Source organism: Temnothorax nylanderi, unplaced genomic scaffold (genome assembly GCF_030848795.1).
Source record: "Temnothorax nylanderi isolate EJ_2023f unplaced genomic scaffold, tnyl_v1.0 TNYL_tig0055_pilon, whole genome shotgun sequence".
NCBI classification, from domain to species: domain Eukaryota; kingdom Metazoa; phylum Arthropoda; class Insecta; order Hymenoptera; family Formicidae; genus Temnothorax; species Temnothorax nylanderi.
In genome coordinates, this window is record NW_027249117.1 from 1122634 (window position 1) to 1145872 (window position 23239).

The window sequence follows — 23239 nt, forward strand, 5'->3', positions numbered from 1 at the left end:
GAGCGGTTTTTCTCGATATATCTCGAAAAGTATTCGAGATATCAAAAAATGTCTTATACAAAAGTTTTATGGCAAGAACACCTCTATTTAACTATATTAATTATATTTTAAAAAAATAATTTTTGAAAAGAAATTTAAATTTAAAAATTCCGATTTAAAATTAGAATTTCGCGAGGTTTCCTTGTTAGTAATAATTACGTAAACTTATCTCTTTATTCCCGAAATTTTTGCAGGACCCCGAAATTGAAGAAATCGCTGAGGAAGAAGAAGAAGAAGGAGGGCATGACGAACGCGGCCTTCCATCACGGCAGTATTCAAACTATAGACTGTACAAGATTATAACGGCCGTATTCGCGCGGTTACGTATAATTTGCCAAATCGTTGTAAATATCGCGGTCAATATCGCCCGCGTGTGTGTGATCTTAGGTGTTAAACTATAACAAGTGACGCGATATGGACACGTCAAGTGCGGTAACGCACGGTGGTGAAGAGGGACATAAAATAGGAAATAATAGAGTTGGTCAAGGAAGAGTTAAGCCAACTAGTGTTCCTTTCGCTGATTGGCTCCGCCATTTCCCGATTAGCGCTTCCGGTTTTTCAAAACATTTGACAGGTTGTTGTCATATCAATTAATAATATATAAAGTATTCAGCAATTATAAAATATTCTAACTTGAAATAAATACTACTGATATGTTTTAAATCTTAATAATACTATTTAAAATAAAGTGCAAGTACTGAAAATCTATAGTTTACGTAACTAACCTACACTATAGATTTTCGATATTGACAGTGAATATCGGAACGCAGCCTTAATATACAAACTGAAGTTTCAGCAATTTGAAAATTCCGCGTATCAAGTTGGTCACGTGGTTTGATCGGGAAATGGCGTCTTCGAAACTTCCGGCCGATATTGGCTTAACTCTACCTTGACCAACTCTAGGAAATAAGAATGCAGGATTCAATTCCATGCATCCGGCAAGGTGCACGCTCAGATAGACACGAATGCAAACGTGAATGCGCAACTTCGAAGTCGACGCGACTGTCTCGAGAGTGCCAGATTATTTTTCCAAATCGTTTCTTCGCGATGCGACTTCGACTTTCGCCGCTCTTTTTCAGGATGCAGCTGTGTACAAAGCTATTTGATTAATTGTAAGCGTAGTTTTAGCGAGACTAGATTGACGAGCCAGTTGACTTTTTCATACCGTTCGCGAGATATCACGAGGCTCGAGATCGGTGTAATATCCGACGTATCCGATTTTTTACATTGCATAGGGTGGCGAAGCTTGGTGTGCCAAATGTCGCATTTTATTTACTCACGAGTAAAAATATCGCGTATCTATAGATATTCATATACACGTTCGCTACATTCAGCGGGATTAAGATGTACTATTACAAAGGGATGTCCACATCCCATCGCTCATTGTTCCTTGCCTTGCCCGAACGATATTTCTGACCCGCGGTATATAAAAAAACAGCTCATTTTCCGTACCGATCGAGATACAGATACAGAGATCGCCTTGTTACACTTGATACTCTCGAAAAGATGCAACGGACCTAGATAAACTGTGCGAACGAATAAAAGGGCTGTCATCGCTTTCTTGATGTATCATCAAGAGTTGTTGCGAAATTGTTAGCGGTGATGGCAATCATGCACGAATTAATTTTCATTATGTAAATAGAAGACTTTAAGTAATTTAATGTATATAGGCTGGGGCACCGCGTTCACCGCATAAAGACATGTTTCTCATCTTTCACTGCCAAAAACTTGGAAATTTCTTCGAAAATCGCGGAAGATGTCAACATACTTTTTCGCTCATTGCCATCTGAAAGTGGTTGAGTAACAGTGTAAAATAAAAAAACAAATTGTTTTATCATCGTTTGTCGTTGTATTATCATATTACTCTAAAAAAAAGTAAATCTCCCTAGAAAATGCTCCTCAGATCGGAAGATTATTATTCCGATCTTATCTGTGAACTTTATTAATTCGTACAAAAAGAAGCTTAATTACTTATCATATTATCACGTGCTGCGCGAGGCGCAAGTATCTTTTTTTCTAATTACATTTCTTCGATGATCGCGCCGAAGATTATTATATAACGGAGTTGAAAAGACTACAGCTCGCGTGGACGATAATGTCGATGTCGATCCGGACACGGTCTTCCGCAGCAGGGCATCGTCCAGAAGCTTTGTTCCTTGCCGAAGTCCTCTCCCTGACGTAGGGTCTGCGGGAGGTCGCGACCGAGCGTCTCCGGTAGGAACAGTACCAGGATAGCGGCTGCAAATGACACGACGCTGATGATCATCATCGGCAGCCCGTCCCAAACCTTGGCCTAAAACAATTTCGATTGATTGACTAAAAATACGCGAATAAAGCTTGCATTTTTGTCCTCAACGAAGGTTCTAACGTGTTCATTCTAAATCGATACACCAAGAAATAATTAAATAATAGACGCAATATGCGATAGGGTGTTCAATATTCGCCTGCCGAAGTCTACATTGAATTTGGACAAATTTCTTAAATTTCTTAAAGTTTTTTAATTATTTGTGATTGACAATAATAGACCATTTATAATAAGATATATTTTAAATGTAATTAAATTTCTCTGCTAGAATCTCCACTACAAAAATATAGTTTTCTAATAATACTACTAATTACATCGTCATGCATAATGCAGAATAGTTGTGTCAATTGTTCCACAATATCGTCTTCTTCCTAAGTAAAGAATACAAAAGGTCACTTACGCTATCCACCACGTACGGCGCGACGGAATGGGCCACAATGCCAAAAATGTGGATCAATGCGACGCCCTGCGTCCTAATGGGGGTCGGCAACAACTCGGCTGCGTACTGGAGGCCCACATTGGCTGCCATATTCAAGCAAAATCGCGAGAGCACCGACATCGTCAGTTTCGCTGCGACTGAATAATAAAAACGCATGAGATAAGGGATTGCGGCATGGTCGCGGACCGCTTGATTTTATTCGAAAGACACATTTGAAAGCCCATGTGTATATGCGCTCACTCGACTGTAACAGCAGTTCGGCGAAGCTGAAGAGGCAAGTCATGGCCAGAGTGATAAACCCGCAGAATCGGCGACCCCAGCGGTCCAATAGCAACGTCAGCAACAGCCCGGCCGGCAGCTCGGTCGCGCAAGCGAGGGAGAAGGACACGAACACCGAGCTCTGGATCAGCTTGAGGGAGTATACGTGGCCATCGAAAGCTATCATCGTCAAGGACCTAGAAAGTACCCGAAAGTACATCCGTAACTTCGTCGCCGTACGCGACGCGGACTATAACGTTATATCCGATTTCAAAAGCAACAGCGCAGTATAAATTTAGTTTAGCGGATAAGATCTGAGATGTGTCATCAGATTCTGAAGCTATTTTCAAGAAAGGAAATTATGTCAAGATATATCCTCTCGCACGATGGAAATGCGATCATCAAAAACTAATGTTCCGCCAAGCTCGAAGAGGCAATATATCGAATAAGGAAGGAAAAACGACGCGACGAAGCGACAGCGGGAAATATAAAGTTGCATCTCACTCACCAAAACAAGATTAGCAGAATGGTGTTCTTCGCTAGACGCGGTGACTTGAGAATATCGAAGACGTTCGCGCTTTCTGTTTGGGTATCGGTTACGGTCAAGTTTCTCTGTAAAGACGATAAGGTGGACAATGAGTGATTGCGTCACGGTCTCACACGTCTCACAGCTTTGCGTCGCGTTATCAATCTTACTTACGACGAAGACTTCGTAGATGCGTGTGTCAGGGCTCTTCCTGTTGATCTTCGCTATCCGTTGCAGCTTCTGCACCATTTTGTCTATCTTGCCGTTGGCGACGAACCATCTTAATAACGAAACAGTGTTTCTATTTCAGCGGAAAGTTTGGAGGACGAGGCTAACAGTGAAACGAGCTTACAACTGTATAAATTTCTAAGAGCAACATGAATTTCTAGATATTGCGACACTGCCCACTTAAGAACTTTAAATTTTATTTAAATATCGCGCTTATTTGATTCAACTCGGAGAAATATGAAATCCTTTTACAATGCTCTAATTATAAAATTACATAAATAATTATTATATGCAATAGTAAAGTTTGTGTGTGTGTGTGTGTGTGTGTGTGTGTGTGTGTGTGTGTGTGTGTGTGTGTGTGTCTGAGATTTGAATGATTGAGTAGAACAAATTGAAGATGCGCATGATATTTATTTACCGAGCGCTTTCGGGAAGAATCCATGGTGTGATAAAAGCGCTCACCATCGGGATCGCGCTGACATAGGCGAAGAATTTCCAGTTTGCGACGTAGTACGCGATCCACGGTAGAACTGTGCTTCCAACGGCGAAGTATATGCCGAAGGCAACGTTAACGACGAGAGTTCGCCTGTTCACAGCCATGTACTCGAGCACTGGCGAGATTAAAATTCGGGATTTGATTTATTACCTATATAATATTTTTAAAAAGTCCCGAAGTTCCATTTAACAGATTAATTAATAGTACGTGGTACGTTCAATTCATAGCTTATAGCTTACGTAAAAGTTAACAATAAAGTTACGTACAGAATGAATGCGCGCCGTAACATTCACGCCTATAAATATTCATAAAACGCGTCACCGATCGAATACAATGATCTTTCATCTCCGTCGAGCTTTCCGGGTAGACTACTGCACGTAATACCATTCATTGTAATGAAAACTATGTACGGACACGTGCGCGCATTATTGCCGTAGAGAAGATCCGCAGTCCAGATTTATGTAACATGTAGAAAAATTTAGAAAAATGAAAAATGTGGCCGCGTATCTTTGCATGTAATTTTGAACGGACGTCATAATAGATTCTCTTATTCAGTGCCGCGAGCGACGCGTACGATCTTCGCACGGCCGATCATCTCTTGTCGATCGCTCACCGATAATCAACGGAATGTTGATGCAGTTGTCGAAAGCCAGACCGGTAAAAAATCTGCAGACGGCGAAGGACAAGAAGGTATTCGCACTCGCAGTTGCGACCGAGGCCAGGAACCCGATGCCGTTGCAGAGGATCAAGGCGGGAATCCGGCCTCTGTGGTCGGCGATCCATCCGAAGAGCAAACCGCCGACAATGGAGCCGCAGAAGAAGATCGACTGTGCCGTCGATATGAGGTATTCCTGGTCACATACCCAATCTAGCTAATCACAAAGGATCCAGAATCAGTGCGCGAGGAACGCAACGTTCGTCACATTTCTGCATACGGGGAGTTATGCGGATTTATCTTTATCTTATTTCTCTATCTTTCGCCACTTATTCGCATATTATTATTCTGAAATGGATTACGATTAAAATTACGCGAGAAACGCAACGCTATATTTGTGTATTTACGTAAATTGATTTTTATTTTATTTCTTCATCTCTCGTCGCTTATTCGCATATTATCGGTCTGCGGATTACGATTGAAATTACGAGGAAGAAATCGCGCGTAATCTCAGTTAATCGCTCGACCGTTTGGACAAGAGTACTCGTGAATTTTGACTCTCTTTCTCTGTGTCTTTCGTATATTTTATACGCACAGCGATGCATTCAAGGATACTTCACCTCAGCCGCTATACTGGCGTACGGGATCTGCGTGAAATTGTATTCCCAGTGGCTGCAGTCCACGGTTTTGTTTGCCTTCAATTCGACCGAACGAATGTCCTTCCCGTGACTTAGAATAACGGAAAAATCCAAATCCCTTCGATGGCATTGGTCATAGTACGGATAATTCTGCGACTTTGGTACGCCGATCTTCACTCTGAAAACATTGACCTCCAAATGTACGAAATATATCTCTTCAAAGACAGAAGATAACAAAAAGATAATAATACGTCAAGAGAAAAAGGAAACGATTTAAACAATTAATCGACTTTTACAACAACTCGACTGTTTTACAATTCAAAATTATTTTGATAAATTATAGATTTATAATGTTTAATACAATAATAATAATAATAATTAAGTTATGTAATATAAATTTAAATTTTAAATATATAGATATATGTTATTTAGAGCATGATAAAATATATTATTTTGATTTATAGGATCTTAATAAGTAACATTGTTGCGGAAATTTTACCTTTCTTCCCGCGTAAGGTTTAAAGGGATCAGTTCCTCTATCTTGCACCAATGCTCCCGCGGCACCAGGGTGAGGAAGAACTGCGAGAAGTATAGAGTGGCGTAAGCCACGCTGTAGGGAAGCAAGGCCAATAGAAGCAGCCACTGATATCTGCCAAAATCACCAACGTACGGCAAGACATCGTCGAAGGTCTCCAACTTCGGCCTCGGCGTGGTGTTTTCGTTCGGATCTACGGTATCTGTGGGGTTCTTCATGCCGTTTGAGTTCTTCATCGTTCTAAGGGATGCCAATATTTGATACGCTAGATTTACACTCAGCAAACCAAGTTGAGGAAAAGAAAAAAGAAAAAGGAAAATAGAGTCGGTTTCATCAACCGAAAGTAACTCAAACTAAAAAAAAAAACTTTTAAAATCGCTCGGAATATTTTAATTTGAAACTACAGAGAAAGGCTTGATGATTCAAAAAATGTCTATAAAGAAAAGAGTAATATAAACTAACTATATAATATATAATTATAGATGCAAAGTTGAAGCTGGTAGACAGCGTATTTTTTTAACAGCCAAAAAGATCGCAATATTTGTTGTTCCGGCAAAAGAAACTCGGCACAATTTAGCGTCCTTCCCCTATAATATTATATATATAAGTAACAAAGTGCGCGCGATTTAAGGGGATCCTATAGCGGCAGTGCACTTTATGCACTAAGTGCACACTTTAACTCGTATTTTATTTATTATAAATTTTTAAGAGCAAAAATGCAAAATCGGGCTGTTTCGGGAACTACATATGAGCTTACTGATTAAAAATATCCTAAATGGAATAAGATTCATTCGATATTTTAGCTAAATACTTATAATTCGTAATTTAATTACGTAATTTAATTACGTAAAAATATCCTAAATGGAATAAGATTTATTCGATATTTTGGCTAAATACTTATAATTCGTAATTTAATTACGTAATTTAATTACGAATTATAAGTATTTAGCCAAAATATCGAATGAATCTTATTCCATTTAGGATATTTTTAATCAGTAAGCTCATATGTAGTTCCCGAAACAGCCCGATTTTGCATTTTTGCTCTTAAAAATTTATAATAAATAAAATACGAGTTAAAGTGTGCACTTAGTGCATAAAGTGCACTGCCGCTATAGGATCCCCTTAAGGAGGTTCGCCTACTACTTCAAAGTCAAAAATGCGATTAAATAATAATGTTATTACAGCGATTCCGAATTATATGCAATATTAGTATAATGAATTGTGGATGCTAGTTGTGTGCTATATTCTTCGTAAATTATTCGTGTATAGAATATTAACAAATATATGCCGAAGTATGAGAACGTCAACGACTCGGGAATCGTTGTCAGGTACTTATTATTATCCAACATTATAAAGTAAAAGAAAAATTACAAATAATTTATAAAAACCTATATGAACAATTGTCAGAGAATACTAAAGACTTAAAATGATTAATACATTGATGATTGCGTGTGTCGTGGATTCACGATTAGTGGTTAAACACTGTTTGTGAGGTTAGGTTCGCATCAGCTGTTGCGTTGCCAATGGCAACGTCTGTCATTACTAATTCGATCCACGAGGTAAAAGTAAACTTTCTGACAATATAAAGCTTTAAATCCATACGGTGAAATCATATTTTTAAAGTTTTTATGCAATCCTTGATGTTTCCTCTGTCAAATGCTATAGTTTTTCAAAGTCCTAAGTTGGCTAAGTGTGTACTAAATCAATAATATAATTATTTACCTCTGAGCGACAGTTTCTCATGAGGCGATAGGCTCAAAGTGGTCAATTTCTGAATAATATTACAAAAAAAAAACTATACGGTCAATATTGCTCAACTTTTGGGATTATTTGTGTAAATTGTTTATGTAAATCATATAAAAAAATTAAGACTCTAAGTTGACTTTCGACTAATAGGCGAACCTCCTTAATCCTAGCTAACCATACTTATTTTCAAAAATCTGAATTAAAAATATGTTATAAAGAGAACCTAAATACACTTAAATTTGCAATTTTGAGAAGATCTGACGTCTAGTTTTTGAGATATTAAATCTCAAAGTTGGCATTTTTAACATAGGTTTTATGGGAAATTGTACCAAAAACATACATTTTTGGAGAATTTCACTCACTGTCTGTAAAGAAACAAGTTGAAAAAACTGAAAATAATATTGTTTAATTCTTCTAGCACTTGTTAAGTATAAGACAAAACGACGTTGACGTGTAATAAGACCAAAAATTCAATCAAAAGTTGATGAATTGTCGCGTTTCTTGTCGGCCTTTCGATCAGCTGTACGCGACGTGAACATATGGCAACGCCGCGCCGTGTAGTGTTTTCTTTCCACAGTACCTACTATTCTTTTGCAAGCAAATCTCCCATCATCGAAATTGTTTGTTACCTTCCATTATTTTTCAACGTAAACACAATACATAACCTCACTCAAACACATGGCACTGACATGATAACTGCCTACAGCGAAGAGATGCAATGTCGCGACATTTCTCTTGTACGAATGTCAACTGAAGTCAAATCTTGAACTGTTTACATTTAGTATAATAATAATCATCAGTAGTAATATAACAATAAATATCAGTAGATAAATTGATACATAATCGAATGAAAAGTTACATTATAAAACCAGTAATTATATAAGTGTCTAGAATATATCCATGAAAATGGTTTTTCTTAAGGGCTCAGTCACAATGAGAAAAATAAGGAATAAGATAAAGGAATAAGGAATAAGGGAATGTCGCATCTCACTTTAGTACATGTACATTAAAATGAGATGCAACATTCCTTATTCCTTATTCCTTTATCTTATTCCTTATTTTTCTCATTGACCGCTGTTACACGGCGCCGTTAATCTGGTTTAGTAACATCTGTAGTTGTAACTTCTTATAACGTATGCTCGTTTACACGAAGGGATATGTAGAGTAATAACAACTGCTGTTATAAAACCGGATGTAACTAGCGTTTATACGACATTTTACATCGGTAGTTATAACTATGGATGTTACTAAACCCGATTAACGGCCGCCGTGTAACAAGACTCATTGTGACTGAGCCTTAAATAAAAATTTAGGCCTTATATTGACTCATACGGTACTAGCCGAACCACCTTAGGGCCAAAGCACATATGACAGTCGTAGTCGTGGATGTAAGTAACGCACAAGCTTTGGCGTATCCTGATTTGTCAGGACGAGGACTACGACAGTCGTATATCGCTACGCCATATGTTATGTGCTTTGGCCCTTAATTTGCCACATTACGGTCCGTGAGACCACTCGACTTTGTTGTTTTATCATTTTCATTCTAATTAATATCTTTAAGCTTGTAATGTAAAATTAGAAATACAGAGATAAATAAGATGTTTATAATAATATAAGGTCAAGAAAATGATTTGAGTTTAAACTGAACTTATTATAAAAGAAACTAGAAAATTATGTTATTATGTGAAAATTAGAAAAACGTATGGACCAGAATGTGGCGAGGGTGGCGAGTTAGAGCTTAATAAATCGAGTAAACATCGGATATAAAAATGAGCGGACTCTGTGCTTCTGTTACAATATCGTTGCGGTGCAAAGTCCATGCAGCTTAAGCGTATCCTAGTGGAAATGTCAAATGACAACTTAAGTGGGAGCGATCTGAGCAGCCAGTGTTGTCCGAACGTGACGGGATCAAGTGGCTCGTGACGCGCGTCTCGATCGAGATAATGAAGATCAAGCACAAGTTTGACAACCCAGGGCGCGATTAACGATGTTGGATAACGTCGCTTTTATACCCACTTAATATGACAATGATAATGCAAATAATATCAGATAAATGTATCGGCATCATATCGAAGGATGTTTAAAATATATAATAAGAATATTTAGGCGTTGAGAATTTCGGGAACGTAGTACCTACTAAATTAACCCGTTTAAGGGTCCAGGAGGCCCCTGCGCGCTTTTCTGTTTTAATTCTTTGTAACGTGAGTCCTAATCAAAATTTTTAGAACGCAATTGATATTCAGGGGCAAAAAAATTACTCTTTCCGAAAATCTAATCGGTGATAGGATGGGATATCTGATCAAAGATGTAAAGGTTGAAAGTACAGGTAAAAAAATAAGTAACCTCTACGGTTTTAATAACAAATATTCAACTAATAAATGATTTTGTCTACCTTTTTAAGTAAAATAAATTGATATAATTATTAATTGAGTGATCTATAGTATAACAAAAATTCCGCTCAAAAAGGTAGACGAAATCATTTATTATAGTTGAATATTTGTCAGTATATATACATATAGGTCAGTAGATAGGGGTAACTTACTTTTTTTACCTCTACTCTTTCAACCATTATATGTTTTTCTTCAGAAATTCTAACTAGATTTTCGAAAAGAGCAACTCTTTTTACCTCTAAATATCAATTGCGGTCTAAAAATTTTGATTAGAACTTGAGTTACAAGGATTTGAAATAGAAAAGCGTGTAAAGACCTCCTAGGACTTAACGGGTTAAACCTGTTATAGGATTTTGCTAAAACCCGAATCCTTTTATTTAAGTAATTTAAATGTAATATGTAAATGGCTTTTAGATGCTTAATATCCTACCATTTATTGGCACTGTAAGCAAATTATAAATAGCTTATATAACGTTGAAATGCCATTAAAACTCTTGTCCACTCATTACAGCTTGGATTGATGACATCACAACCGAGAAAATTTGTCATGAAAATCCTTGCAACGTACATTAAAATAAAAATGTTTTCCAATAAAATAATTGTTTGTAATCGGTAGAATAAACGGTAATTCTTTACAATAGGGTCTTTTCCGAATTTTGATATTTTCTTGCGGCTCTCTTAGTAAAAAACCTTTGTTGTGACTCCGACAGTGATAATCATTTATACTTATTTTTTCCGATATGCCGGAACACACACACACGCCGAAGGCCTCCCTTGCACCCCCCCCCCGTGTGTGTGTGTGTGTGTGTGTGTGTGTGTGTGTGTGTGTGTGTGTGTGTGTGTGTGTGTGTGTGTGTGTGTGTGTGTGTGTGTGTGTGTGTGTGTGTGCGTGCGTGCTCCTTTTATGCATAAATACCGTTGTTTGTTATGATTTTGTTCGTCGCGTAGTACATTCCTCGTCTTCCTTTTCTCCCGCTCCTACTCGGCTTCATATAAACAACAGTACAAGACATTGACTGCTGTATTTGGATAATAGAGAATATACCGACACTTTCTCTCAGTATACGAACAGAGATATCGGTCCTTTATGGTGATGCTGGAGCCGTCTGTATAACCAACAAAATTACCATTTTCTATGTTATCGACTATATCTGTCCTTGTATAGACAAAGATATAGACAAGGATAGCACGCTACATTGCACGCACACATACGTACGATGCATACCGACATCATACTTTTATATTACGCTTCCAAATCTTGATTTGGGGGGTTTATCAATGTTTTTCTTGTTGTGCAATTCAGGGAAGCTTGTTTTCGCGTTCGTATCAATGGTATATCTTTTATATGAAACACATCTTGTGATGAGCTGACAGCTCGCCGCAACTCGAGACGCCATATTAGGATAAAAGTAGATAAGGAAATCTGTACTTCCGTAATTTTTTCTCGTTTTCTATGTAAAATCGAAGTTTCCCTGAATCATTGATGTATATATTGCAATTCTGGAAAAGGAATTTTAATTCTGTCAAATTAATACGACGCTACGTGACGGCAAAAAATGCCGGTAAAACAGACGACTCCAGCATCACCTTAAGGAGGTTGGTTGCGTCTTGCGTCCCGCTGCGGGGCAGGCGGCGCGGCAGGGAGAAAGCATGTAGGTTAGATTTTCGTCGCGTGAAATAAACGAATTTTAGCAAATAAATATGTAGAATGCATTCAATTGCTGTTTCTTAAGGTTTAAAAAGAGTTGTTTGTACAATTAAAACCCAAATACGTTATTATCCACGTTGAAATGTGGAAATAATAAATGTGGTCTTGTTTTATTTTTACAATTTCTTGATAACTATAAAGACGAATCATTTCAGTCTTTGAGAAAGTTCTTCCTAAATATGTAAATAACACAGGCACACAAAAAAAGTGTCTTGGCCGAGACACTACACTAGTGTATTCCCATGTACTTTTTCCCGCTGAATCCGAATCCGAAGTCAGAATTGTCAGATTGACTAAAATTTATGAGATAACCACAAAAAAATGCTCAAAAACACGAATTAAAGACACCCTCTGCATCGATCATTTGAATCTAAAAGAGTGCGATACCACAGAAAAACAATTTAAGGATACGTCATAATATTAAACCAGTCTGTCAGTTTTAACTTCGGATTCGTATTCAGCGGGAAAAAATACATGGGAATACAGTAGTGTAGTGTCTCGGCCAAAACAATTTTTTTGCCTTTAATTCGTGTTTTTGAGCATTTTTTTGTGGTTATCTCATAAATTTTAGCCAATCTGACAATTCTGACTTCGGATTCGGATTCAGCGGGAAAAAGTACATGGGAATACACTAGTGTAGTGTCTCGGCCAAGACACTTTTTTTTGTGTGCCTGTGTAATTATTTGCACCTATTTTCATTAAATTCTTATCATTTTTAATATGCTTTCGAGAGTTACATTACAGGTTAGGTAACATTTTTGCTGTGTCACCCGTGTAAAAGAGAGAGACAAGAATATAACTTCAATAATTAATTACTCGACAACCATGCAGACAATTATCTTCAACTTTAGTATGGACGACAGATTCCCATAGACGAATATCTTCCATAAATTTATTCTTATCAAATTGATTTGAGCAACCACCCTCCTTAAGGGCCACTTTATATTTATAACGTCGAAAAATCCGGAAAGCCATGTTGGAAAGAACAAGTAAAAAAATTAGGTAAAAATAGGTTTAAAAAATAGGTAGGGTACATATTTTTCGAGCTCCCCCGATTGATAACACAGGCACACAAAAAAAAAGTATCTTGGCCGAGACACTACACTAGTGTATTCCCATGTACTTTTTCCCGCTGAATCCGAATCCGAAGTCAGAATTGTCAGATTGGCTAAAATTTATGAGATAACCACAATAAAACAATTTTTTTTGCCTTTAATTCGTGTTTTTGAGCATTTTTTTGTGGTTATCTCATAAATTTTAGCCAATCTGACAATTCTGACTTCGGATTCGGATTCAGCGGGAAAAAGTACATGGGAATACACTAGTGTAGTGTCTCGGCCAAGACACTTTTTTTTTGTGTGCCTGTGTTATCACTGTCGGAGTCACAACAAAGGTTTTTACCAAGAGAGCCGCAAGAAAAAATCAAAATTAATTCGGAAAAGGCCCTATTGTAAAAGAATTACCGAATAAACTTGTAAAATATATCGAAAAGTCTCCTTTCGTTTCGTTCGAATAATCAATAAATAACTCACATATGTCGAATTGAATTGTGCCTAATCAAGGATGAAAAATAAGCTGTTCGACAACTGCTGAATTGAAATAAAAATATTTACTTTCACATATTAAATTAACATAAAATGAGAGTTTTTGGTATATTTTTACACTACGATAATTAAATATAAAAACACTGCACTAAAACAAAAATGACGCCGTAACTTACAAGAATAATTGGACGCAGTTTTGCAATGCGGAACCAACTCCAAAACTTTTCGCTGGAGTAAATTTTACGAAATATTAGAAATAAAATTCTGTGCCAACGTTATCTCAAATATAATGACCGAACTATAATCTTCCTCAAATACAATTCCATGTGTTATACGCGTTTTTTAAGAAAATCTCCTGTCCTGCAATGTTTATGATCACTTTACAATGCGGAACTAAAAATCGCGAAAATGGCGTTTGGCTCCTTATTATATAGGTAACTGTATCTAATTAGCTTTTTCACGTTATCTTTCACGCCTTTTAGTTTCACAATTTTGCCAAGTGTGACGCTAATTGTAAGCGTACTGTCAATGCAGACTTGATAATCGAGCAGGAGCCTTAAAATATAGATAATCGATATTACGCACGTACTTCGTTTCTCCAAAAAATTAACGCTTGCTTTGACTGTAAAGAACGCTTGAGATTTTTGTTCATGGACGATTGACACGACTACTACTTTTTATTCTTGAAAATCGAAAAATATCGTGCCCGCGATACTTGATGATTGTGTGTATCTTTGACAAATGCCCCAAAAGAAATATACATAAAAATTGCCGTTCAAGAGCGACGAGATATCGAAAGTTGCGGCAAAGGGTCAATGTCAAATGTAAATACCGGCACGACAGATCACAAAGTGGTCCGACGCAGCTTGATAACGCGATAAAAATAATTTTTAACAGGCAGACGCAACAATGCGTTCTGCAAGACCGTTATGCTTTTAATTTTGCACGACTTTGCACTATTCTCAAGCATGAGAATAATAGTCATGTAAGAATAAGAACGTTTATAGATTTAAATCTACAATTTTACACGTGTACGTAATTTGTACGCGTATAAGCATTTGATACCAAATTAAAAAAAATGATGATAGAAAATCGTCGCACGTATATACACTGTATTGTACTCACATTGCGAATATCTTGCGGCTGACCATTCATTAAGGTTAATTAGCCAAGGCATTCCGCGAATATATATATATATATATATATATATATATATATATATATATAGAACAACTTCGCGGTTGCGATTGTGTGATTATTCGCTATTTTGTCTTCTTATTAAAATAAACATTTTCTTGCGTAGAAAGCGTTGTTGTCACGTCTATATATTAACGTCCGCAATTAATTAATATTAACGCGATGAGCCTATATGTTAAATGCCTCCCCGAAGTTGGTCATTGATATCCGATCGATGATTCATACTTTTAACACATTGCTCAAGTTTCATCTTAAACACAGGGTGTCTAAGGAGAGCTTATTCTCGATATTTACATTTTTCATAATATCTTTAATCTTTAATTGTAGTTATTACAGATTTATAGTATCTTTGATCAATCTTTCTCCTTTTTTTATTTTTTATAATTAGAAAAACTTTAATATCTTTCGACACTATACCTTTAAACCTATCGCAATAAGTTTCTCTACTGTTTGAATTCTTGTAAATTTTCAAATTTCAATACGTCATGTATCCAAAACTTAATTGCATGTAGTCTTTGTGTTAAAACTGTTAATACTTACACTGTTATTTTTTCGTTGCACTAATTACGTATATTTAATCTTTTCGTATATTTAATCTTTGATTTGTATCACCGAACGTCAGCAAATTTTACAATTTGTTCACGTAATGTATAATTCCCGCGTTGCAGGAAAAGTAACTTTGCGAAAAACTATAGTCAGTGAGCATTACACAAACTGTCAAAGAAATTATTGCAAATTGACTATGAATAATTCGTAATTCGTAATTACGACAATTGTAAATCCAGATGCCACTACACTATGTGATAATTTTTAATGTTTACCACTTACGGCGGTATTTTTTACGATCGATTGTGGTTAAGCGATGGTAATGACGAGGCTCTCACGCGAAGCGCAACTCGCTGTCTGAAGAGGAAACCCGAATGAGTATCGTTGATATGAGAGCTCGGCATGCAGAACGTGATATATCACGTATATATGTGTCAACAGTAGCGAGAAGGAAAGGAAGAACAGTGGTGAGAGAAGACTGATCACCGTCGCGGAAGAATAACGAGAGATGGACGCGCGAATCAAACAGACCTCCACGCTTCTTGAATTTTGTCTTTGGTTGAAGACAAAATCTTGAAGAAAAGACATTTCCGAAATTCGAAAAAGAGAGTCTGAAATATTATTTTCTTTGTTTTCTACATTCGCGAATCGGATTCAAAGTTTTCTTCACGTTTCTTCATCTTCTTCACGTGTATGTGAACACGAAGAAATTATGTTATCCTGCTATCATGTTATCTAAAGGAGGGGGTGCAAAAGTCGCCATTTTTCACCCTCAACGGAAATAACCTGTAAAGCATGCTTAGCTACCTTATTTGAAGTTGAAAGAAGAAGGAAATAATATTCTTTTCACCAGGAAACTGCGGGAAATATTTTAGAAATGATAATGAATGTCTTTAAAACGTGTGTCAAAATATAAAAAGTTTTGAAACGCATGAATGAGAGTTAAAGTGCATTTGTGTAAAATAAGTGTTGCATATGTAAGATAATGATTTATATAAAGATGGTATTATTGAATAACAATCTAACACGAAGTACGGGCTTTCTAGTGTATTTCGAAGATTTACACGAACCCTCGTTAAAAAAATACTGTAGAATTAATTCATAAGTCAGATCTCAACCGCGTCTAACCCAGAGGCAACGAACGAGGACGTGGCTGCCTCCATTTTTTTTATTTTTATATATTTTTATATATTTTTATATATTTTTATATATTTTTATATATTTTATATATTTTTATATATTTTTATATATTTTTATATTTTCATATAAATAACCATATATTTATATGGTAATTATTAGTATATTAAAGTCACTCAGAGTCATGTCCTTGACAACATATGTCAAGATCAAGGTCATTGGGGCTGGATTTCCCATACTAAATAATTACCAAAGATTAGGAGATTTTGGATTCTAATTCAGATGAACCATCATGATTATCTTCAAAATAATCATTTAAATATTCTGCAGGTACCCAAGCAGCATTTTGACGTCCGCCCGACGTTAAGATAAACACACTTAACGTTGGTATTCAACGTTTTCGCTACATCGTTTCAACCCTCTTTTGCACTAATTTGGGGAATCAAATTTAGGTTGTACCAACGTTGGGATCCGACTTATATAAGTTAAATTGAGGTTACATTTTTTCCACCAGTTTTAACGTTGGTATAAGTAATTTTTGTAAACTTTGATTTTGTACACTCTGCTAGACCTGAGGTTATTTTTTCACAACGTACATTTTAGGTGTAGTTTTCGTGCTTCCATTCAAACCATATGACGGCATTGGTGTAATAAATGTATCATAATACGTACTTATCAATTTGGCACAAATAAAATGGCTTTAGAGGAAAAATATAGTTTGCGCAGTCTTTGATACTATTGTAATTTTGCCATAAATACACGAACCCAGCACTGAAAATTTATAACAAAACCCACTTTATTGATAAATGTGGAAATGATAGGTCGAAATTAGACGAATCCCTTCTAAAATATTCCAATTTACTAAATATTTTATTAAACTAAAATTTTCAAAATGTAGATTTTAATTTTTTTTATCAAAATTACTTTTAAAATAAACATGTTGTTAAAACTTTAACAACAGATATTATATAAATGCTTTAAATTGTTAATAAAGTGCGTTAAAAAATATAAATCTAAATATACTGGAAAATGGCGGATTATTTGCCTTCTTCTTTGAGGAATGAAAATGGTGAAGTCAGCGTTCCACACTATATCAAACTTTACGTAGTAAGAGGTGCGATAAATTCTACTAAGATTTGTCTTCTCGTATAAAATAATGAACTTTTTCAGACTTTTGCAAACTAAGTAGTATACCACTAGCTGTAGGCAAAATTGTACCTATATTGACTAAAGCCTTGTGTACACGATACTAGAAATCGGTCCGAGTTTCGGTTTAAGCCAATCAACTTGCAGCTCTTACAGAAAAGCAGCAGTTTCATTGGCTTAAACCGAAACTCGGACCGATTTCTAGTATCGTGTACACAAGGCTTAAAAGTCTTAAGGGGATCCTGGAGTGACAGCGACAAGGCATAATCGGTCTAAGCAATATCTTTGAATTGGCTGAACAGAATGGAAAATCCTTTTACACGATTAAAGTACGCACAAAAATGTAGAGGGCTGTACATGATTTTTTCTGATAAACTAAAAAAAAATTTTATTTTTATAAATATTGTCTTCACCTGACGACAATATTTGCTTTATACAAAAATTCTGCAGTTTTTCTATAGAAAATAGTGATGCAGCCCTCTACAAAAAACTGTCAGGAATAATATCGTGCAATTAGAAGTAAGATTTGAAGCCTAAAAAGAAAGATATTACTTAGACCAGTGGAAGATGCAAGGTTAGGTGCTATCCTTGTCTATATCCTTGTCTATACAAGGACAGATATAGTCGGTGAGCACTTCTTTATCGACGCTGATCGAGTTCGCCTGCGGCTCCAGCATCCCCTTCAAACTGACTTAACATGTCGATAAAGTATCGATTAGTCGAAAATTCTATACTAGATTTGCGAATGAGTCGTATATCTTAACCAAATCCGACCTATGCAATACCATCTATGATGATGTGATGTAGGTTATGGTTATGGCAGCCGTGCAGCCGAGCGAACGCGCTTTCGAGCTGTGAACCGCGCGCGCATTGCTTCCCGACGACGATAACCGCGTGAGATGGACCGGTTCGGCCGTGGATCGTCAACATTCGTCGCATCGTCCTCGTAGCTCACGCACGACGCCGCGAATTGCCGTCGGCGATCCCGCTTGACGTAGCACGCGCTCTTTCTTGAACCGGGTCGAAAGAAAAGAAAAAAGAAAGAGACGAAAAGATACGTCGTTCGCTCGTCTCAGGGCCCGCGAACACCCTGTCGAAGGTACCAGCGAGATACCTCGCCGAAGCGTCGTCGCCGTCATCGTCGTCCACGTCCTAGCACCGCCATGCGTCGCTAGAATTTGTTACCATTTCTCGCGATTTCTTAACGTCAGTCAGAAATGACCACAGGCGACGTTTCACAACGTTAGCGTTTTACAACGTTTGATAACAAAACGTTGGTTTACGTTGAGAATTACGTATTGAAGTCGCTCTAAAAGTGTGGTGCAGAGTATAACGTCAGGCAAACGTTAAATATCTTAACGTCGGGTAATAGGACTTAAACTGTTTCAAATTTGACGTTGGGAAAGTGATAAAAAAAGCACGTCGTAATTTTAACGTTAAGACAACGTCCAAAAAACGTTAGTAATTATAAGTTACATTTTATAACTTTCTTGGACCGCTTACAACGTTGTGATTAGTAGAAAAGTAGTCCTTAGTCGGAAAGTTAACCGAAAAATGCTGCTTGGGTATCTATGTTTTAAGGACGTAGCTTAGTGCCTCGTGTGTGCGTATGTGAGGGAGGGTAGGGAGTAGGGGTGGGAGTGTATATTTGTGCGTAGATAGTAAGAATCGGTGTTTACAAATGTATCATTTTTGACAAAAATATATATAAATATTCAATCAGAATAAGAAACGTTTACCTCGCCAGTTAATATATAAATGTATTTACATATGATATTAGCAATGGTGCATGCGCTCGTGTTGTATGTAGGGTAGGTAGTTCATCAATGAACCAGTTGTACACTATGAACCACTGCAATATTTCATAAATGTAGTGTTGCTAGATTGTGCTTGTTGTCATGCAATGACTCGCATTTGAACCCCTCTTCGGCTCCCCAATCGGCCGGCAAATCGCGCGAAGTACGGCCGTTTGAGACCGTATTTTGTGATTTTTGGATGACAAACTAAGTTTTATTCGTAAGTTTTACGTATTTTTCAAGTTTTTGTTGTTATATCTATTATTTTTTTCATTATTCTATAATTTTATATGTATATTTGGCTTTATAATTCTGTAAGCAACTTTCTTCTTTTGCATTATTTTACCGTATAAAAAATGTTATATGGTCTACAATGAACCATTTTGCTTTTTACTACAGTTATCTGTGTTATAAGTCTTATTAAACTGACTAGTTGTTACAATAAATAATAATCTAAGTAAGAAAAAGTCTGATTAAAAATAATAATTTTGATTGTAAGCTTCAAATAATGAAAAAATAACATATATATTTAAGTTAGCTTTAATTTAAAGTCTTACTATCCTAATTTTACTTATCATGTCTTATAATTATCTCTTCTCTAAATAAACATTTTAAAACATAGTAAAACTAAAATAACACAAATTCACTGTATAAAACATGTGGTTTATTGTTAAAAATGGCTAGGTTCATTGTGTATACCCCTGTACACAATGAACCATTTGATTGTTTTAAAAAAATCGAAATTGTGGCTAAACTTTAAAAATGACTTATAAGTCATCTTATACAGTATGTAGCCAACTAAATTCATGAACTGTATGCAAAAACACAGATCTCCAACTCAATAATTGAGAGAGATATAAGCTTCTGAAATTTACATGGTTCATTGTTGGACTACCTACCCTACAGGCATTTCTATACAATTTCGTGGTGTAGAATTTATTAAATGGAAATGTAGTGCTCTAGTTTCAAAACTTTTCGTCTCTTATTAAACTTCTCAAACACAGCTATTTTGACACACGTTTTAAAGACATTCATTATCGCTTCTAAAATATTTCCTGCAGTTTCCTAGTGAAAAGAATATTATTTCTTCTTCTTTCAACCTCAAATAAGGTAGCAAAGCATATGTTTTACAGGTTCCCGTTGAGAGCGAAAAATGACGACTTTTGCACCCCCTCCAAATTGTAAATACGCAAGGAACAAATCTCGCAGAAAAAAATCTCGCTGATAAAAATGATCTGCCGATACGAAGAAGTGCGAGAAATAAAAATTTATCCTGTTGCGAAAAGACGCGGTTTCACAGAATCAAGTTTAACACACTATATATATTCCTTACAAATATAACGCCTCATTACATGTCTCGCAACTATAAACTCAAACTTTCTTCCCGTTAATCATGCTGCATAAAAGATTCATTCGTAACAGGATTCGCTCGACACACTCGATGTGTACATATAGAAAACTTGCATTCTCCCCGGGGCGAAATTGTATGTAAATTTGCCGTTCGAGCACTGAGGAAAAAATCAATACGACCTTCGTAATATACACGCGACTGATAGAAGTTCTACGCATGACGGTGCGGAAACTTGCGATCGAAATTTACGAGTTTGCTGTCAGCAATGGATCTACATTTTCTACAGTTTGAAGTTAATATTCTTTGGAGAGGCTTTTTTTAAAAAAAAAAAAAGTTTAGTTTATATAAATTTTAGTCTTTAAAAGGAACAAAGGCTTTAGAACTTGACGTCCCAGACAAAAGATAAAGACATGAAGCGTATGTGAGAATACAAAGGAGAATACTTATAGCCGAAGAAATCAAGATAGAAATAAGACAACGCTTTGTTACGCATTGTAATAAACAAAAATAACTTATAGCGAGCCAATTTTTGTACTAATATTAATCATTTATTTTCGAAGTTGTCGTAGAAAAAACACTGTCGAAAATCTAAGCAGATTTTTTAAAGATAGATATATGCATACATAAAAATTAATATGAGACACATAGACTACGTTTACACGGCCCGATTTTCGCCGAAGTTATAACATCGATGTCGTTATAACTACTGACGTTAAATGCCGTGTAAACGCTCTTTTACGAAGTTACTACATCTATATAATAACTTCATCGTAAAAGAGCGTTTACACGGCATTTAACATCAGTATAGTAACATCGATGTTATAACTTCGGCGTAAATCGGGCCGTGTAAACGTAGTCATTAAAAGCACATGATAATTATATGATAAATAAAAAATAATAATAAAACGTATCAGCATAAATTTTATCTAAATGCAATTATTATTTAATTAAATACCTAACAGATACATTTTAAAATATAGAAAAGAAACAGAAAATCTTTTAATAGCTATGTATGTACCGGCATGCTTTTTGTCATTGACTATTTATGACTTATAATCCGGTTTATTAACTACCGTGTACTATCCAATCCAAAATTTTTCTTCTTTTGATCATATTGATCATTTAGATATAAACCTTTTTTGATATTTAAACTACAACTTTTAGTATGTACACGTACATAATATATCAAAGATTGATTTAAATGTTTAGACTTTAGAGTATCAAAATATAATCTGTAACCGTATGTACAATTAAATACTTTTCCTCAACGTCGACGTAGATCGACCCGATGGGAGGGGTGATAAGAGCGCTTGCGCTAACTGCTAACTGATCAATTCTAGATCCCCCATCATTAGACGGATCGATAGATCATCGGACACTCACTCTTTTGGAAGGCCGTGGAACTGTTAAGTTGCTTTTTGTGAGAAAACGGAATCAGATCATATTACCGGCCATTTATTATATACGAAGTCGATATTATTCCAAGGAATGGAATCTTATTAAAGGATAATGGAATATTATTAAAGGAATGGAATCAGGTCATATTACCGACCATCAATTATCTGAGATTGATCTTATTTCAAGGAGCAAGCAAGTAAGAATTGCCTGATTTGTTTTGTTCATCTGAGAACGTAAGTTGACTATTTTTGGTTCTTCCAATTATCTAAATCAAATAATGGGTCCTTCCAACTTCCCACCCCTGAGTTCCGTTCAATTATAATCACATTTATTTACCGTTACTAATTTTCGTGAAATTAGTTGGCGCCCATCCTTGTCATTAAATATATAAAATATTAATGTTGTAAATAAAATTTAAATTTTGTGAGCCCTAACAGTTATGGACCCGACCGCGTTAGGTGTGGGCTCTATTCATATAAATTAACTAATGAACAACTTAACTCGTGTAAATTAGCGTAAATTATTAGTAAAAGAATAGGTCCTGTCTTAATTCATATTTAAATGATCGTTATAATAAAAAAAAGAAAAATTTTGGATCGGATATAGTATACGATATAGTTATTAAACTGGATTATAAGCGCTTTGTAAACGTAGTCATTCTTGTAACTTCATTGACTTACCGGTAAATCTTCCACCGTTGGTTACGGATGAAATTACACGTTGACGGTTTTGCACAACGACGTTAAATTGCAACATCGAAATAAGGTAACACCACCAAGAATAATTTCCGATGTGATGTTTATTTTCTTATTTTATTCAAATAATTCTACGATAAATATTAAACAGTCCATGGCACAATTTCTTTATCGTTCTATATTTACCGTGAGTTTTTATTAATCGCGGTGTCGAAAGAACTTTAATCACTTTTATTTGTACTATCGTCTGCCAAATAAAATCTGCGTAGGATATCACTCGCGTAAACCGGTTGTCGACAACCGCGCAATTCTTGTTCCGCTACCTACGAATTCGCAACAATATCTGGCGCGCTGTTAGGAACTCACGTTTCGAATGAGCCAAACTCGCAAGCCAGAAATAAACTACGTGCGGCCGGTGGTCGATAGGCGTCCTGCTATAACTTAAGCATAAAACCTTGACTGATAA

General features: G+C 36.1%; 2 protein-coding genes across 11 annotated transcripts in view; one reads left to right on the forward strand and one right to left on the reverse strand.

Annotated features, from left to right (window-relative positions):
* LOC139772959 (carcinine transporter) overlaps positions 1-1876 on the forward strand; it is a 47900-nt gene extending 46024 nt beyond the window's left edge. For all 5 annotated transcript variants that reach the window (XM_071707048.1, XM_071707045.1, XM_071707047.1 and 2 more), the window contains one exon: positions 234-1876. In XM_071707048.1, coding sequence (XP_071563149.1) covers positions 234-342 — 109 coding nt within the window. In that variant the 3' untranslated portion in view covers positions 343-1876. The remainder of the gene's footprint in view (positions 1-233) is intronic.
* Positions 1866-22882, reverse strand: LOC139772960 (carcinine transporter-like). 6 transcript variants are annotated; one of them, XM_071707049.1, is made up of 10 exons: positions 22759-22882; positions 6084-6359; positions 5567-5762; positions 4905-5163; positions 4214-4406; positions 3742-3847; positions 3550-3653; positions 3024-3238; positions 2745-2920; positions 1866-2332 (listed from the first exon to the last, which is right to left on the reverse strand). In XM_071707049.1, exons 2-10 carry the CDS (start codon positions 6353-6355, stop codon positions 2114-2116), a joined length of 1740 nt encoding a protein of 579 aa, XP_071563150.1. In that variant the 5' UTR covers positions 6356-6359; positions 22759-22882; the 3' UTR covers positions 1866-2113. The 6 variants fall into 6 exon arrangements, with proteins under 6 accessions (XP_071563150.1, XP_071563151.1, XP_071563153.1 ...); XM_071707050.1 differs by lacking the exon at positions 22759-22882 and adding an exon at positions 15533-15653; XM_071707052.1 differs by lacking the exon at positions 22759-22882 and adding an exon at positions 15245-15523.
* Positions 22883-23239: the final 357 nt, after the last annotated feature.

Excerpts from the sequence above, each read along its gene's own strand:
- LOC139772960 (XM_071707049.1), bottom strand. The coding sequence starts at position 6,355 with ATGAAGAACTCAAACGGCATGAAGAACCCCACAGATACCGTAGATCCG. Across the intron at positions 5,763-6,083 it reads AACCTTACGCGGGAAGAAAG|AGTGAAGATCGGCGTACCAA; the intron begins GTAAAATTTCCG and ends CAATGTTTTCAG. Across the intron at positions 3,848-4,213 it reads ATTCTTCCCGAAAGCGCTCG|ATGGTTCGTCGCCAACGGCA; the intron begins GTAAATAAATAT and ends TTCGTTATTAAG.